The sequence below is a fragment of the Necator americanus genome, chromosome III, assembly GCF_031761385.1.
Source record: "Necator americanus strain Aroian chromosome III, whole genome shotgun sequence".
Lineage (NCBI taxonomy): Eukaryota > Metazoa > Nematoda > Chromadorea > Rhabditida > Ancylostomatidae > Necator > Necator americanus.
Genome location: NC_087373.1, coordinates 9,188,335 through 9,206,997, shown reverse-complemented (window position 1 = coordinate 9,206,997; position 18,663 = coordinate 9,188,335). Strand labels below are relative to the sequence as shown.

General features: G+C 42.2%; 2 protein-coding genes across 4 annotated transcripts; one reads left to right on the top strand and one right to left on the bottom strand.

Annotated features, from left to right (window-relative positions):
* Positions 1–446: 446 nt before the first annotated feature.
* On the top strand, positions 447–10,523 carry RB195_009052 (uncharacterized protein; the record flags this gene model as incomplete). Of its 2 annotated transcripts, none has more annotated exons than XM_064195869.1 (13): positions 447–602; positions 7,529–7,644; positions 7,703–7,807; positions 8,157–8,256; positions 8,542–8,676; positions 8,771–8,845; positions 8,949–9,074; positions 9,174–9,249; positions 9,375–9,503; positions 9,629–9,717; positions 10,062–10,127; positions 10,192–10,347; positions 10,422–10,523. In XM_064195869.1, 13 exons carry the CDS (start codon positions 447–449, stop codon positions 10,521–10,523), a joined length of 1,431 nt encoding a protein of 476 aa, XP_064047014.1. The 2 variants fall into 2 exon arrangements, with proteins under 2 accessions (XP_064047014.1, XP_064047015.1); XM_064195870.1 differs by lacking the exon at positions 447–602 and adding an exon at positions 7,363–7,392.
* A 3,231-nt stretch (positions 10,524–13,754) lies between these two features.
* RB195_009051 (uncharacterized protein) lies at positions 13,755–18,086 on the bottom strand (the record flags this gene model as incomplete). 2 transcript variants are annotated; one of them, XM_064195867.1, is made up of 5 exons in its annotated part: positions 13,755–13,892; positions 14,994–15,703; positions 15,807–15,977; positions 17,263–17,355; positions 17,942–18,086. In XM_064195867.1, 5 exons carry the CDS (start codon positions 18,084–18,086, stop codon positions 13,755–13,757), a joined length of 1,257 nt encoding a protein of 418 aa, XP_064047012.1. The 2 variants fall into 2 exon arrangements, with proteins under 2 accessions (XP_064047012.1, XP_064047013.1); XM_064195868.1 differs by lacking the exons at positions 13,755–13,892; positions 17,263–17,355 and adding exons at positions 14,508–14,843; positions 16,506–16,967 and having other exon boundaries at positions 15,807–16,030; positions 17,839–18,035.
* Between the last annotated feature and the right edge of the window lie 577 nt (positions 18,087–18,663).

Below are 18,663 nucleotides of genomic sequence, written 5' to 3'. Positions count from 1 at the left end.
GAAAATCTTCCTCGGAGGAAGCGATGGTCCGATCCCGTATAGAGCTTTGGTACAGCAGTGACGTCCGTCAGGCAGAACCTCTTATTGATGATGATGTGGTCAATTGCATTCCGGTGCCCTCCACGGATGACACCCACATCCAGGGTAGAGAAGAGGGCTTCTGGAATTGCGAGTTCCCAAGGATGGTCTTAGCCGTCATGATGAACTCCCTTCCTGTTCATTTTATTATAAGCCGTGGGTCCCGACTTGAACTTCCTCAGGCATTCTTCTCGGACCAATTATGGCGTTGAAATAATCAATTATGAACTGTAGAAGGTATGATTTTCTCGGTAGAGCTTCTCCAGATCCATATAGAAAGCTTCGAATTCTTCTTCGTAGCTTTACGTTGCTTGGAGCGTAAGCGACGAAGATATTCAAAACTGGCATTGAACCATATCAGACTTTCGATGCAGGCCGTAAGTTGTTCGAAAGAGTCGAAGTTCTTTGCCATACTCGTGTTGACGAGGACGCCAACTCCACCAACACCTCTACTGTCGCATGTTCCTAAGAACAGTTCTCCAGTTTCACATACGGCGTTGAGAGGGTGGCGTCGTCTCGTCTCGGTCAGTCCAATAACGTCGTGCTAATCTTCCTGGTTTGCATCATCAGAACTTCGATTGCCGCTTCCGGTACCGCACCAGGTTTTTTTTTTCGGAATCAAGAGACTCTTTTTTATTACTGTAATATGTGTGAGATTTTAAAACCCGTAGGAAGGTTGCAAGATTAGTCACACGTGTTTGTGGGAGCACATTTGTCCTCTCAGAGTGGACGAATGCAGCTTATTTGTCGGAGGCAAGCCCAAACCGCCTTCCTTGTACCTCCCAGTCACTCCATTGCAGAGTTTTGCCCGGGTCGACGTGCGGAGTACAAGGATGTCATGATTCAGTCCTGGCTCAGCAAAAACAAAGAGTCCATTCCCTGCATCCACCCGCGTCTCTCGAGAGGCACAATGTCGCTTTTGGTTCGCGATTAGCCCCCTGTCTGCCACCTGGAGACGCGCCACCCAGAATGCGACTAACCGGCTGTGATTCCCCCAGTGAGTGAGATCCATGGCAAAGTCAACCATTTGAAAGAATTTAAAATTTTGGATTGCCGTAGACAAAATGTAGACCGCTAGTGCACAAGACTTAAAGCGTAGTTAAGTAATTCGTAGACGTGAGAGTAAGATTTAGTTTGTTGGTATCGAAGAAAAATAGAAAACACCGTACAAATCCAGAAACCTGATTGGAGAGGAACATCGGATTGATCAATTTAATTTATGAAGCAACTCTGTACGTGTGCACAGATGATGAAATCAACTTTCATTTAATCTTTTTAACGTACGTGTAAAGAGTAGCATCGTCGAGTAAACTGACTAATCTTCATGTCACTGGTCCATTTAATTTTTGGTTGTTAGGGGTATGTTTCTCTTTCCGCTGCGCCACCTTCAAAATACGACAGAAATCCGACAGAATATCCCTTCTCTCAACGATAATCCATCACATCGACTGAAGGTGACAAATCAGTAACCCTACTACCTTCACTCGTTCTCACGTGATGATTCCAGTCTAAGAAAAATTGGAGAAATTCCATTGAAAAAAATCCTCTTTTCGAGTGGATTTTCAATGTCGGCTCCACGAACAGCACTTCTGACCTAAGTTCCAGTTAAGATACCGAGGAAACAGCTGTCAAAATCTTATTAATAGTGGGAAAATGGTAAAATATTCATCTAACATTTTTCCCTCTTAGATAAAGTGCAAAACAGCAAGAAATTTTTTCCAGACGACGAAAAAAATCTGTTAGATTTCCTCTCCTCTCCGGTCAAGTGCATTCGGAGGGTGAAGAGTGTGGCCGCACGGATCTCATGGCTCCTCACATGAAGTGTTAGCTAAAGCTGACATTCGTCGAGTGTGTTTACATTGTGACGATGAAGGCTCGGAAAAGTCACCGAGGACACCAGCACTACGATAAAAAACATGGAGAGGCGGATTGTAAAGTTCCTTTATTATTGGTTCAGTAACTTTCGACAAATAACCAACGACAAGCGATAGCTTATCTCATCTATCCTATTCTTCATTCCACTGGATACCGATACTGCACGGTTATCAGAATATTTCGGCACGTTATCTGAAGAGAAGCATCCTTGGACGTGAAGAATGTGGTAGGTTTGCTCTTGAGAAGCAATCAATACATATGTTTTCGATGTAAGCCTACGACTATTCATTCGCATTTATAAATTTTTGAACTTGTGCACCGCGGAAAAAACATACCTTCCTCATTTGCTTTTCACTGACAGTTCAGATGGCACAGATATTCTTTTCAAAAAAAGAATCCGAGGAAAAATCTAAAAAACTTGACAGAAGTGCGAAGTAAAACGTTTTTATATAGACAATAATTACTCTGATGTATAATGACAACAATATTACAATAGCTACTCAATCCTGTGCACGGTTAATAAAATTTCCCACATTCCACTTCTGTACTACTGCTTGCGATCAACAAAAAAAGATGTTTCTACAGCTATGATCACAAAAAAACCGATTAAGTCGTGCAATGTATTATTTCTCCTCCATTTTTTATTTACTCCTTCTCAATGGGAATTTGTTACAATGAAATTCTATAAAAAAGGAAGGGAAAAAATAATGGACACTGCATGTGTTGTGCTAGCATTTGACCTTCATATGCATCAATTGATTGAGTCAATTGAGTTAATGTGAAATTTTCCACGAGATTTTCTCATAACTGCATAGATAGAAAATAAAGATCACATTTATGTGTTTTTTTTTTGTTATGACAACGAAACTTTGAATAAAACTTTATTATTGGCCTGACGTTATGACAAATCCGTCATTATCAAATGGGCTGGCTGATAATGATTCGAGATCTTTGACGCTGTGCACATCCCATCAAACTCTTCCTTGTTCCATTCTGAGCCTTGATATCGTTCAATGTACACTACGTAAAAACTCCGATAGACCATTTTAATTAATCGAAATTTGCAACAGGACATGTTTATTGAATAGAGAAAAAATTTATTGAATACTTACTGATTATTGAACTAATGCAGATGACTAACCTTATGTAGGCAGAGGATTTCGTTTATTCAGGCCCATCTTTTCAGATTACAAATATACGAGGAAATAATTGATCGAATAGATCATAAGTAATGTGCCTTTTTTGATGTCAAATCTAGGAAAATTAGAGGGTTAGAAAAAACTACCCACCTAATATTTTTTATTATTGAATGAGTGAGAAATACTAATATTACTAAAAAATAAAATAATAATAATAATAAATGTGTAGAAATACTTAATTATAGCTAAAAGATCTCACATTTATCAGAATCCTTCTACTTTTGCAAGTTAGTCAATACGCGGACAGCATTGTAAATTGTACGTGCTTGGGTCGAACAGATGTTCGAACATTCGATCTGAAAAAAATCCATTCATTACTGAGACATGTATTCACAATAATGTCAAGGTAGTCATGTAGTAAATAAGTAGTATTAGTAGTAGAATTGCTATCCACACACTTCTCCAAATGCTACCTTCAGGGCTGCAGGAACTTCTAACCCCGTATCCAACTCACGTGTTCTTGGTATACCTATGCTAGGAAAATGTAATGTAAAATGCTACGAAAAATGTAATCAATACACATCTTCTCGCTGCAGCGAGTTTATTCAACTGAAAATTTCAATGGATACAAAATTCAAAATGTATCCTTTAAATTTTTGTTCAGATGGTTCGTGGCGATCTGAACAATAAATTTTTCCTTCTGTCCAAGATTATTTGGTAATTTTGTTCACGTAAACTCACTGCAACGGGATTTTGTTGCGGGACCCAGCCGTTTGTCCCTGGACACACTTTCGCTGCTAAAGCGTTAAAGCGTGTTTCCACTACGTGAGGCGTTTGTATGCAGATAACTTTTTTTTGAATAGCAATTTATCCAAACAAGGCACATTTTCTTGCTGAAGTGCGTCTATCCAAGTGGAAAAATTCTACCGTGTAAGAGATCTGAAATGCATCTTTCTAATTTCTGTTCAGCTGGTCAATGGCAATCTGGATAATCCCTTCACTTGATCCAGATCCGGTCAATTTCACTGGCAATTAACAACTTAAGGATAGAAGAAGTGGTGCACATACAAGCTGTGGTCGGTATCTTCACGTCAAAGAATTGCTGTTAAATATCAGGAAAACTTTTAGAGAACCAAATATTTCAAATAGTCGAACCGTATTTATTCCATTTCTTTAAAAGGTAAGCATAAGGAGAATGTGTGTACAAATGCCGGGAGCAGACACATTTTCACCCACGGTTCTTTTGCCGAATGTGTTCAATAGAATGACCATGCGGTGAAAATGCGAAGCCATGCGATTCCGACCCGCATTCAAAAAAAGTTCCGGATGTTTTTTTCACGCTCTGTTGTGCCTCATCCTTTCGAACCATGTTCGTCGGATCTTCATGCAAACTGGGTTAAGCCACACGATCGAAAAGAACATCTGCTATCGGCAACGAAGGAGAAATTTTTGCTACGCCTTGCGTTTTTGTAGACACTGTCCTAAATTTTTTGGCAAAGTTTCGGAGGACCAAACGTGCTAGAGATTTGCTCGAAGGATTACGAGCCATATGCTAACGTAACAAAGAGCACTTCAAACTTGGATCGAAGTTCAGTTTATTCAAGATCGTTAAATAAGAAGGCTTTCAGAATGAGGTCCATGTGCACAACGTTTCCAGTTTCTAAAGAGGCGTTGTTTTCATTGTGTTTGGCTCGGATGCCCGTAACACATAGTATATGAAACAGCTTCATGAAAAAACTCTATAAATTGAAATATTCGATTATTTCATGACGTTGTGGTGAATTTTTTCCCATCAAATTCACTCTAGGTTAGCATCAAAAAAAAACTTCGGAAGTATGTCACGCCCAGTCGGGAGAGCGTGACATCAAGTGAGATTTTCTGCCTGTCAAAGCTATAGTCAAACTAGAAATTTGAGAAGTATGCTGCGTTTGAAGAACATGGCTGAAATGAGCGTTTGTTAGCGCTTCGCTGTTTTGCTGTTGAGTGAAATGAGCCGCACTGTCGAATTAGCTTCTCAGCGGACCTCACGTATTTCCTATGGTAGCTGTAGAGCAGTTGGTAAGAGGTTCCGCTGCGATTGGACGACGGTCGATGGTTCAAGAATGAATACCCACAATAATCCCTTACTGCGCTCTTTGATTGCGAAGATTAAGAAACGGAAAGGGAAGCTAAGGAGCGAAATCCTCAGGGTATTTGGGTAAATGGAGCATGTGTAGCGCAGTTGGTAAGAGATTCCGCTCTAACCGACCGATCGATCGATGGTTCGAGACGACCCTACTGCCAACCAACCTTCTCCCGAGCATCACACATGTTTGGCAGAGTAAAGAAGCACTCACTGAACTCATCAGCTTGTTGAATTAACTCATGATGCAGCCCGCTGTTCGTGAACCTCAAACGATTCTGAATTGAAGTGGAACCCATTAGTGACGTTACTGAGTTTAAAAGAGAGTGAGGAAAAAGAAAATCCTCTGCCTACGTTTTTTTGACCTCGTTTGAAAGTATGTAGTGATCTTGTTGTTCATTTTTGTGGATCCTAATCTTACTGATTATCGCTAGGAACATCCGGAGGTTTTCCTTGAAGTGGCTGTAACTCTAATATAAATCATATGATCAATCATATAATAGTAACATAAATCTAATCTAATATTGTATATATTTTTAGTGAAACATTTTGCAGTAAGTGTATAAAGGTGATGAATAATACCTTCATTGATTTCATTGCTTGATTTAGTATAATTTTTGGTGATCGGAGACATCATATGTATCATTCAATTGGTTTGAACTGAAAAAATCAAAAAATTCAATAGCAAATAAATAAAACAAATGCGTAAATTAAATTAATAACTAGTCAAACTATTTATGACTTCCTCACCAATGTTCCTTATGACATGTAGATAAACTTATTGGAATTCTTACTAGTAATAATAAAAACTAACAAATATCAACAACAACAATTTACAAGAACTGCTAAGTCAACCTAAGCGACGTCAACTTTTAAACTTCGGTTTTTCCGTATATCCAACCTCATTTTGAATTAGAAAGGATGAAACAGAGCAATGCTTTCTAAATGATTTCAGTTGCATTTGCAAGCGAAGATTGCGTACGGCATACCTCATCGTACCGTCAAACGAAACTGAATATGGTTGTCAAATATGAGAGAAAAAAAAAAGTTGAAAAAATAAAAACAGCGTGTAGAAAAGTCATTTTGTGCAGAGTACTAGGGAAAATTCACCGGAAAGTCTAAAAGGCCATATAACCAAGAGAAACACGAATTCTATCGAAATGTTTCAGCGAATCAACGTATGGAAATCAGCGAAAATAAAAGTGATGAACTGAACTGCTAATATTAAAACTAGTAGCGCTTCATTTAGATAATTTTCACTTGATTTAATCACTCAGCGTCGAGAATTGCAAGTTATCTTGTAGCATAATGCAAAGGATAAATCCCCTGGCGTATCAATCCGCTTGGGATGCGCCCCCACGTTCACTTCAATTCAGAATCGTTTGAGGTTCACGAACGTGTAACTGGCCCATATAATGACTTGCTGTCGCTAGCCATTGATCAGGACAGTGTTTCTATCCTTCCAGGAAAGTCTTGTACCTATTGATCGATCCCAGAGGGATGAAGGGCTTGGTTGACATTAGAGCGGCTACGAAATTTCCCTTCGTGAAGGTTCCAAATTTTGCCCGATTGTAACCATAGGTCTTTTTCTGTCTCTTTTTCTTTACGCCACGCGACAAAAAGCAACGAAGAAGCAGCAGTATTTTTCACAGTTCCAATGAGAATCTTGAAGATTAACCATGAAAAGGTGCAAGACGAAGGTGAAAATTTAGTACCAAAAACAACAATAAATAATCTTATCTCAGTGATCACATCAGCATTATGGCTTAAGAGATTCTGCGAGAGTTCGAAGTTAAGAGCTTTCTTTGTCTGCTTCTTGTTTTGAGATATATTGCTCGATTTAATTAATTTATTGATCAATCTGACATGTGGATATAACAGGACAGAGCCACACATCAAGAGTCCAACGTCTAAATCAAATTTTTGGACAAAGAATAATTTATCGGACTCGCAACATGACAACAACAACACAACATGAGGATCATTTGTTTTCCTCGTATTCCATACTTACGGAACCTGTTTTGTGGGATTGTGCTGAGAAGGAACTCAAGAAGCTAAGAAGGAAACTCATCTTAACATGCCTGAAACAATTTCAACAGTTTAAGAAGAATACTCATACCGAAATATTAGCATTTGGATTTGAACAGCATGGATTATCGCGAAAAAACAGCGCGTAGGGTTTGAACAAAGCAGAAAGCAGGCGCTATTCTTGTATGATGTTAAAAGATAGTTAACAAGCATTGAAGTGTTTCCGTGACTTTCGGCCCAGTGTTTATAGAAGGAGTATTGTTTATTTTGAGTCCTTCATATTTAGGCTCAGGGTAGCCATATCAAACTCGCAAAAGTGGACGCCACTGTAGAGAAAACTCTTGCCGAGAAATATGGCGTTTCTGGCTTTCCAACACTTAAGGTCATGCGGAACGGAAGGAGGCTAGTCGTGTTCTCTATTGTTTTGATGTACTTTCAGCACTCAGATCCAAGAATTCAGATTCGAATATAAAGGTCCACGCGAAGCTTATGGAATTGTCAAATATATGACTGAACAAGCATTGCCAGCGGCGAAAAAACTAGACGGAGTCTTTGAGGTGGAAAGGTGAGTTTTTTTTCACCTTTTGGATTATCAAAGTTGCACTCTCTTTAAGTCAGACTGTGCGTCTGTACATATAGTCGGATCAAAACGACATGAACCACAACTCAGTTGCGTAAGCGGCTGCGTTCGAAGCGTTGCGGTGGAGCGTGGAAGTTAGGATCAAGAGGGACTCTTGTTAGCAACCCTCATCGCTGCAGCCCACGATGGCCCACCTCGACTCCAACCGCTACCTCCACCACGTCCTTTCGAGCGCAGCAACGCAGGTGAACCGTGCTTCATTTCGCTTTGACCCTGCCATGCTATATTCCTCATTCACTTCCCTTTGAGTTCTTGTTATTGAGTTGTTCTGCAGGTTCATGGTGAAGGATGATGTGACGATTATTGGGTTCTTTGCTACAGAATCTTCTTCCGCTTTTGAGGCCTTCTCTGATGCTGCGGAAATGCTTCGCGAGGTATCGTATAAACAAAACGAAAACAAACTAGCGAAAGTGTATATTTGTATGTTGATGTCGGTTACAATGATTATTGCCGGAGCCTAGAGATTTCGTCGGGATTAGTACAGAGATATGAAAAAGCCGTAATGTGAAAGCTAAAAACCTTGATAGCGGTTGATAGAAAGGGCGATTGCAGCGTTTATTTATGCATTCACGCTACAGCAACATCAGTTTTGCACATGCTTCACACTTCATAAATTTCCGACTTGACCCATTAGGACGATGCAGAATCTCTTTATTCAGGAGTTCAAATCCATGGGCTATGTATCGGATCCGAAAGCTTTCAAAAAGTACGATGCAAAACCGAATGACATCATCATCTTTTATCCTTCTCTTTTCCAAAGCAAATTCGAGCCTAAGAGCAGGACATTCAACAAGGTAACTCAAATCCGTTTACAAGTAATAGGGGAACTTTTGTAGTTAATTTGTACTCATTGGCATTCATTAACCAGAACATTATTCGACTTTACAGGCAGGTGCTACTCCCGAAGAGCTGTTGTCGTTCTTTCGCGATCATTCTGCTCCTCTTGTCGGCAAGCGAACTAGAGTCAGTTTCTGTATGTAATTGCAGAAGCGCTAGCTATTGATAAACTAAAACTGATTTACGGATTGTTTTCACCCTTCTCTAACAATGTTAGACTTTCTTCTAGAGCAATGTCGCTACCCGATACTCTAAATTCCCACTTGTTGTCGTCTATTACAATGCAGATTTTTCGCTGCAGTACCGAGAGGGTAGCGAATACTGGCGTCAGAAAGTCCTTAATACCGCACAAAAGGTTGGTTTTTTTTTTTTTATCACGCGGGCCTCTTATTCTCTAGCCTTCTATGTTCATTGTCAATGCTCCTTGTTGACTTTTTCCTAGTTCTTTTTTTAGTATCAAAAAGATAAGTACATCTTCGCAGTGTCTGATGAGGAGGAATTCGCTGAGGAACTCGAAAGCGTCGGTTTAGGTGTTACATCTTTCTTTTTTTTTATTAAAAGGCTGGAATATGATGCGTATTGCATTCGAACTCATGAGGATAAGTATGAACCGTTGCCGAAACGAAAGTACTCTATATAAATTGTGCAATTTAAGCGGATTCCGGACTAGAACATAACGTTATTGTGTTTGGATATGATGGCAAAAAGTATCCGATGGACCCCAACGAATTTGATGATGAGCTTGAAGAAAATTTGGAAGGTTTTATGAAGAAAATCAGTGGTGGTAAGCAAGGATATTTCTTTTGTTTTTTGAAAATTTTCAATCTTTAAATCTCCTCAGTAATGTAAGATTATGGGTTTTTACCACAAACAAGTTGTCATCATTGCTAACTGAACGAATATCTTTAGGCAAGGCTAAAGCTTTCGTCAAATCTGCTCCCCTACCTCGTGATGATAAGGGTCCTGTGCGGACGCTGGTTGGATCAAACTTTGATAAGGTGTGTATTCAGAGTAGTTATTATTTACTGAGTGTCAACAGGAAGTTTTTAATACGTAAAAATTTCCTTCTGATAGTGAACTACTAGAAGCTGTGTTTGACGTTACAATCATTTTCCGAAATCTCTGGTGTTTTTTTTTTTTCAAATTCATACTCCATTTTTTCTACTTTTTAGATGGAGAAGCCTTGGATATGTTTTGTTTCGTTCAAAGAGCGTTCCTATTCGTATAATTTATAATGTGAACGAAGAGAATCTTTCGACTCTATCAAACTTAGATTCGATTTTATTTCTCGCTTCTGGTTCGTAGTGCAATATTCTGTGAACATTCATACAATGTTCTTCAGATTGTTAACGATGAAAGCAAGGATGTGCTTATTGAATTCTATGCTCCATGGTGTGGTCATTGCAAGGTAACTGGTTGAAGAACTAGACACCGCCTTGTTCATCGAATTTCATCGTCTACTCTATTTTCAGGCTTTTGAGCCAAAGTACAAAGAGCTTGCAGCAAATCTGAAGAAAACGCAACCAAATCTGATTGTAGCTAAAATGGACGCTATCGCTAATGATGCTCCTTCTGCATATTCAGTCGGAGGATTCCCTACCATTTACTTTGCACCTAGCGGAAAGAAAGTGAGATTTTCCTTTCAGTGAAGTATTTTTTCCGCTATCACAGCGTCTTGTTGTTCTGAAATCATCTGTTTCAGTCAACCCCGATTAAGTACGAAGGAAATCGAGACTTGGACCACTTGACGAAATTCATGGAAAGCAACGCGGTGAAATCATTCCAGAAGAAGGAAGAACTATAGAGCCGCTTGAACATTATAGTCTTTTCTGACCTGCTTTCTGTTCGTAGGATGTTCATAACTTGGTACGTTCCACTTCCACCTCATGTTACTGTTTTTCTAGTGAACATCTGTTGTTTCCGCAGGTCACGTAAAGTGCTTCCTGTATTTTTTATGTTGACAGCCAGTGTTGTGATTGTGCGCGGTGGCAATATTCAATTCCTGCTAAGGTGGAACTGAATTTTTCGTAATTTTCAAGTGCCGGAGTGTTGTATTTTTTCTTTCATTTCATTCGTTGTTATGCGACTTCTCAATATTTTACGTGTATAACTGTCATATGGTTGTCGTAATAAAAGCCTTCTATTCAATTTGGTTTTTGTTACCTTTATGATTTATCAACACAACAGCACTCACTTTCCCTTTCATAATAGCATTTTGCGAGTTGGTGATTTCTTGATTATTTTGCGATTGGCTACTCACACCACTGTTGTTGTCGAGATCCTACGCCAGTGATTCTTATGCATCATGAAATTTTCGAAGACCATGTTCAACAAGAGTCGTATGTAAGTCTGACGCGATCCGGTTGTCATGAGCCCTCTTTTCCTTACTTCATCTTTTTGGGTGCGTATCGAACCCAAAACTAAACTAGGAATGCAAAACTGTGTTAGATAAGGACCACTTACCTCTTACTTACCTTACTCTCTATTTATACGGAGGAAAGTGTAAAACATGTTCAGTTGTTTGTGCCCTAAAATACGTCCATAGCTTACACTCACTTTTATTCATACCTTTCAAAAGTTTGAGTGAAAGTTTCTTGAATTGCGAAAGCAAGGGGCGAAACTCTGGTTCTAGATGGTGGTTGGGACTTTTCTTGAGGTGAATGGCCATTAATGGTAACTTTTGTTAGTGCTCCTCCTATATTTCGTGCAGAAAGTCCATGCGCCTCGACCAGAGTCCACGGCACCCGCATGTGGCGAGGTTTACTCACATTAAGGGCATCACCCCACGAATCTGGGGTGATACGGGTTTCAGGTGGGTTATGCCTATACGGAGTCGTACATTGTATGGAAGAGGATGATTCCGTTCACTTCTCAATATATCAATCAGTGGGAACGGACGACCCTACGAAGTCCTCAATTGCAGTGCGCTACCCTTGCGCCGCACCCCGCCTGCAGTTCGTCCGAATGGGTTTTCGACGAATCGCAGGCGGTCTGTTTCTAACGATACAGGGAGAAACGGACGGAATCACCCTCTTCCCCACAATCTACGACCCCGTATAGGCATAACCCACCTGAAACCCGCATCACCCCACATTCGTGGGGTGATGTTTTTAACCTGCGCAGTCTCGTTTGGGCCATGCTTTCCCATCCACCGTACAGTCCGGCCATTATCAGGCCCGACTACCACTCGTTAAGATCTCTGGCTCATGATCTGGAAGAACACCAATTCTTTGATGAGGATAATCTCAAAACCGATTTTCAGTCGATAGTCAAATTTAACCACAGCGAAGATTGTTAGCAAACTTTATTACGGCTAATGTTTTGACGTTGTCGCCTTCGTCAGAGCCTGGAAAGTAAGAGCATTTGCAATATATCCTCTCAAATACGTCATCCAGAACAAGTCATCACCCCCTAAGATATCACACCCGGAAACAAAGTCAAGAGTTCAAATCGTTGGCCCTATCTCAGTAGCCGCGTTGCCGTGATGGTAGCAGATATCCTCGTGGTGCAATCGCTCTGCTAATACTAATTAGGAAGTGACCCGTATATGACCCCGTAGATCAAAACCCGCAAAGGTCTTGATCCAGAGCCAGCTCGTTGGTCACGGCTAAGCACTCTTCCTTTCCATTCATTTTTGGACCTTTTGCATTTATCAAAACGATTCTAAAATTCTGCGAGCTATAATTTCGGGTTCGTACTGTAGGATCGTGGCAGCTATGCAGAAAGGAACATTTTCATGACATTGTCTGCGGTGAGCTCCAAGGGGAGTTGCTGCATTCGATTAATTCACCCCATTTAGATGTTGTTGCCTTCCCTGGCAGTCGCCTTCCCTCCCGAAAAGGCATGTTCGCACTTCTGGATTTTCAGTCATTCTTTGATCGCAATTCCGTGAAATCTCCACAGAAAAGAAATCTACAGTGATTGAAAACAAAATGTGGGAGAATAAATAGTTTGCAAATGAAATTTAGCAGTGCAACAGGAATTAGTTGCTAGCCTGGGGCCGCGTATACAAGTCCGATTGTTACCTACTCGTTGTGATTCTGCTTTCACTAAAAGCAATCAGCCATTGGAGTATGCCGTTTGGACACATACGAATTATATTATCTGACAATTATATTACGCAAATTTTCCAAATATTGCAAAAAGGTGCTGTCGTCCAGCACATTGCCAGAGCCCATACTCTCACATGTCATATGCCTGGTAAAATGTAGTTGATGGAGGTTCACTCTGACGCACCCAAAGCGAACTGCTTTTCTACTGTATTTGGTGCGATTATTTGATGTGATCTGTGGCGGGAACTACCACTGCCCCAGTACTATACCTGCACTCAGAGCGCGAAAAAGTTATGGAGCACAACAGAAACATCTCCCCACACAAGGGCACGATGCGCCATGTTGCTAGTCGGGGTTCGGTCTCGATTAGAGGGGCTCTCTCCGGTGATCAGTGAACCCGCTCCTCCTTTCCGCTTACGCTACCCAGTGGTATCCTGACCCTGACCTCGGGCCGCCTGTGTTTCGTAAGTCATCTCCTGCTCCAGTACCGCTACATTGCATGCTTATTAGCTTCTCTATTATGACATACTACGTTATTCTGTGAGGAGATGGGAATTCATATGGACTCTACTTAGTTGGGGAGAATGACCATGTGGACCATACCACTAGCGCCGCCGCGTGCCACCAAGGCATTTGGCAACGGCGTGGCTCTCCCTGCTTTGCTGTGATCCACTTCTAACTTTCCCAGATGTTACACCACTTTTCCCAGCACGTGCTGTGCACGTGCACACTATTCTTCCAACATGATACACAACAAAGCACCACTACACAAACGCGAGGCGAATACAAAGGAGCGATACCGCGAGTACCAAGCCTACTGCGTTACGAAATCAATTTCAAAAGAAACGAAAAGAAACAGACAGGTGACTGGCAAAGCGGCTCCTTTATATAGCCTGGGCTCGAGTAGGCGGAGCTCCGCGGGAGGCAGCAGCCAATGCGCCAGCTCGCTAGTAAGAGCGCGTGCCTTTGGCTACCGAGCGCGGTTAGCAATGCTCTCGGCCAGGCTTTGATCGTGAGGAGCAATGCGAGTCACGACACTCCCCACGAGCACAAAGAACGGCATGGGCAACACCGTTGGTAACGGCGTAGCATTGAGGAGCTAGGACATGGATCTTTTTAGCCTACGTATATAATGTTCTATATGCTTTCCCACAACAGACGGTACAACTATTAATTAAACACTATCACCACTACCAAGTAAATAAGTGAACAAAGTATAAACATAATAATGGCAATAAAGCTAAAGGTTAAATACAAAGGTTAAATGTGTGCGTAATAAAGTAAATACAATAAGTGAATAATGTGCAAAAAGAACATGCAAAACTTCAAAGGTTACCAAGTGGTTAAATACATACTAAAGGAGTAACTAACTATATACAATATGTACATGGCGCAAGAAAGGCGAGAGGATTTGGCCTCATCTCCAGCAGGGATGAACAAATCATCCTGCACATACACATGGGGATTCCATTCCCTCATATAACTCGTTCAGGCGGCTAACTGCTGTTCTACCATACTCACGCCAATCTTTTGATCTCCAGAGCTATAATACAAAGATAAGCGAAGTATTGCGTTACAATCGTCACAATCAGAACAAAGTTACTGAGGTGACGCTTGCGACAATCAATCAATGCGAATCCTGATCGTACTGCTCGTCGATCTTGCTAGACGTCTAAATCGGGTGCTCGTCTAAGTCGGGTATTTATCTAAACCAGGTATTAGTCTACGTCTAAGTCTCATTCAACCTTCGATTTAGTAGCGATACCCTCCCCTCGGAGGGGATGATGATGGTGAACGAGAAAGTTGGCTAAAACTTCGACGTCGCGGGTAATCCTGCGGTTTTCTGCAAATCCGACCTGGCGGTGGCCATTGGTAAGTCCGTCTGGCGATTTCTTGGTAGAACTGCCTTGCGGGCATACATCCGACTTGAAATGCGGATTATTAACACAGAAAGCCGGATGATGGCCAGGCATACGGCAGTAAGCGCAATTGTCGACACGAATGCAATCACCGAAGTGATCGCGAAGGCAATTAGAACAACTGCGATAATCTTCTGTCATATACACTCGCTCCTACAGAATCCTATAATTTGGGCATTCCGCACTCCAATGCGTATTACCGAGGCAAAATGCACAAGGTGTCTGTACCATGGTTCTCGATGGGCCTTGGCGTTCGGAGTGCACACTACATGATCTAACTGAGGGCGGATGTCGAAAACGTACCTTAGCACGGTCCAGAGATTCCCTCGCTCTAAACTGCGGTTCAGCCTGGCTAGTGCCTTCGCCGAAATGCGAACGATTGGACGGTAGTCCAGCCTCCCCCCGCAACGAGGATGTTGATAGGGACTTAGGTTTTGTTCGTAGGGAACTAGGTATGGATGAACTTTGTTTAGGTAAAGCTAATTCTACCGAGAGCTCCATGGACTTACCCGATTGTGAATTTGACTGCCGTTCTTTCTTACCTGCTTCCGTCGCTACTCTGATGTCTTGATGAGGCTTTTGAGAAGAAATAGAACGGCGAAAGTCTGCTAACGTAGGATCCGAGGTTTTCGCAAATTTAGTCACTACATTAAGCGCTTTCGAGGCGGTAGGCGCTACGGTTGCATTACTGTCCCCAGAGGATTCGGAAGTATTTTCCTTACCCAATGAGGGATCTACAGATGAAGCGGCTGTTAACCTACGCGGTGACACGTCTTCTGTGGGCATCCATAATGCTGCATTCTTACCCACCTTAGGTTGTTCTTTCGCGGCTGCGGGCTTCTTCGTCACACCTTGAGTCACATTGGGTTCAGTTGGCGTTAGAATCTGCGAGGCGACAGTGACTACTACGGGTGGTTTCGCTACCGATTCAGATCTCACAGGTGGTGGTAGTGAAGCAGAACTTGTTGCTGATCTACTATATTCCCTAACAACCTCCGGAAGAAGCGGTCCTTCTACAACTTGCAGGTATTCCTAAGTCACAGTTGTGCGCAGGGCCTTTTCGTAATTGGATTGCCACCAACGCAGTGATTGCGTATACGTTTCTGGGTAGGTTACCTGTTTGAGGTGGGACAAGCAAACATTGATAGTCTTCGTCCAGCAGTGTAGTATAACGGTGCTGATGGTAGAGCACGTGCATCAACTGGAACGCTTCCAGAGTGCGTATTAATCGAGTAGCATGTGCCAAAATGGCTGCTAAACTCATCAGCGCTTCTCGAAGTACGTCTTCTGTAACGTGGAAGACTTCCAATCCAACGTGGCGCGCATATAATCTTGATCTTCTGGAGGACTTATAAAACGAGGCAGCATTAGTTCTTGAAGCGAATCGCGCTGAACTGTGATTGCAGTGATGAAGTGTTGGGATTCATGGATCCAAGCCATGAGGACAGTATAGCGGATTTGATGCGCGGGCTTGCAAACGATTAAGGTACCTACACTTTGAAACGCCTAAATGGCGGCATCGCAAATGGTTTTCAGCTGTCGCACATAGTGGACTATTCGTCCAACCTGCTCTCGCTCCACTTCCGGAGTCGTTTCTATCTCCGGAGGGCTTTCTACCAAGGATGGAATCTGCGACCTGATGGAGTTGGTTCGCGCTATATACTCATACACTATGTGTTGCTGATGCGCAGTTAATTCCTCTACAGTATGCGTTATGATGTAAGAAGCAGCATGCTCAGTAACCGTCAATGTTGGAAAAAAGTAATGCGCATAAGGATTCGTCTTAAAGGGTGTGTCCTTCCCTCCGCGTTTGACCTTTCGAGGGTTTGTCTCCGCTGTCGCTCTATTGTCGCAATGATCTCTCTCAATTCCAGTTCTTTAGAAGCTGAAATGAGGTTGCGACGTGCTTCTTCTTGCGTGAGCGACGTTATCCTCCGTTTGATGTCTGGCGTCATAGATGTTGACATGATGTTTATGCCTGATGGAGGACTCGCCGGTGTTTGTGTGGCCGCTTGCTTATGCGTAAGCGTTACAGGTGACTTGGATGCTGCTTGCGCTACGCACTGCGCGCTGTCTAGAGCGATAGAGGTGGTCAATTGCGCTAAAGACAATGATGGAATGTTAGGCGAGTGTGAGAGAGGGTGAGTATAGGTAGAGGAGGCAAGAACAGATGGAACAGGTTGCGATGTTACGACGGCGATAGGCTCTTCATGTCTTTCACAACTCGATGCCGAAAGAACGTCGGGATCATTCACTTGATCATTCCTTTCTACCGTCCTCAAAATCTTTTTAGTTTTGAGCGATGAGCGCTTTACCAAGCAAGATAGCGGTGTCGCGTAATAAGATGTTGTAATAAAGACTAAGATTTTGTAGGCGGTAGAAATGAATAAGAAGTTATGGATGAAGCTCAACTTGACGTTTTACGTTTTAGACTGTAATTCGCAGATTATGCGAAAGAATCAAAAAGGAACAAACTATAGCTTCATGCGTAGCTTCCTAGCAAGAATGGACAACAAAGTAGTCGAACAGTAAAATATAATACGGTTGAAGAAGAATATATGATCCTTCATACCTGTTATTGACGATTGCGCGTACGCATCCTGCTGTCGGCGACTCAGTTGAGCTTTCTTCTGCTTGCCCTCAGATTGGGCATACGGCGGAATATCTGAGTCGCAACAGCAGGATGCGTACGCGCAATCGTCAATAACAGGTATGAAGGATCATATATTCTTCTTCAACCGTATTATATTTTACTGTTCGACTACTTTGTTGTCCATTCTTGCTAGGAAGCTACGCATGAAGCTATAGTTTGTTCCTTTTTGATTCTTTCGCATAATCTGCGAATTACAGTCTAAAACGTAAAACGTCAAGTTGAGCTTCATCCATAACTTCTTATTCATTTCTACCGCCTACAAAATCTTAGTCTTTATTACAACATCTTATTACGCGACACCGCTATCTTGCTTGGTAAAGCGCTCATCGCTCAAAACTAAAAAGATTTTGAGGACAGTAGAAAGGAATGATCAAGTGAATGATCCCGACGTTCTTTCATCATCGAGCATCGAGTTGTGAAAGTCATGAAGAGCCTATCGCCGTCGTAACATCGCAATCTGTTCCATCTGTTCTTGCCTCCTCTACCTATACTCACTCTCTCTCTCGCACTCGCCTAACATCATTGTCTTTAGCGCAATTGACCACCTCTATCGCTCTAGACAGCGCGCAGTGCGTAGCGCAAGCAGCATCCAAGTCACCTGTAACGCTTACGCATAAGCAAGCGGCCACACAAACACCGGCGAGTCCTCCATCAGGCATAAACATCATGTCAACATCTATGACGCCAGACATCAAACGGAGGATAACGTCGCTCACGCAAGAAGAAGCACGTCGCAACCTCATTTCAGCTTCTAAAGAACTGGAATTGAGAGAGATCATTGCGACAATAGAGCGACAGCGGAGACAAACCCTCGAAAGGTCAAACGCGGAGGGAAGGACACACCCTTTAAGACGAATCCTTATGCGCATTACTTTTTTCCAACATTGACGGTTACTGAGCATGCTGCTTCTTACATCATAACGCATACTGTAGAGGAATTAACTGCGCATCAGCAACACATAGTGTATGAGTATATAGCGCGAACCAACTCCATCAGGTCGCAGATTCCATCCTTGGTAGAAAGCCCTCCGGAGGTAGAAACGACTCCGGAAGTGGAGCGAGAGCAGGTTGGACGAATAGTCCACTATGTGCGGCAGCTGAAAACCATTTGCGATGCCGCCATTTTAGCGCTTCAAAGTGTAGGTCCCTTAATCGTTTGCAAGCCCGCGCATCAAATCCGCTATACTGTCCTCATGGCTTGGATCCATGAATTGCAACACTTCATCACTGCAATCACAGTTCAGCGCGATTTGCTTCAAGAACTAATGCTGCCTCGTTTTATAAGTCCTCCAGAAGATCAAGATTATATGCGCGCCACGT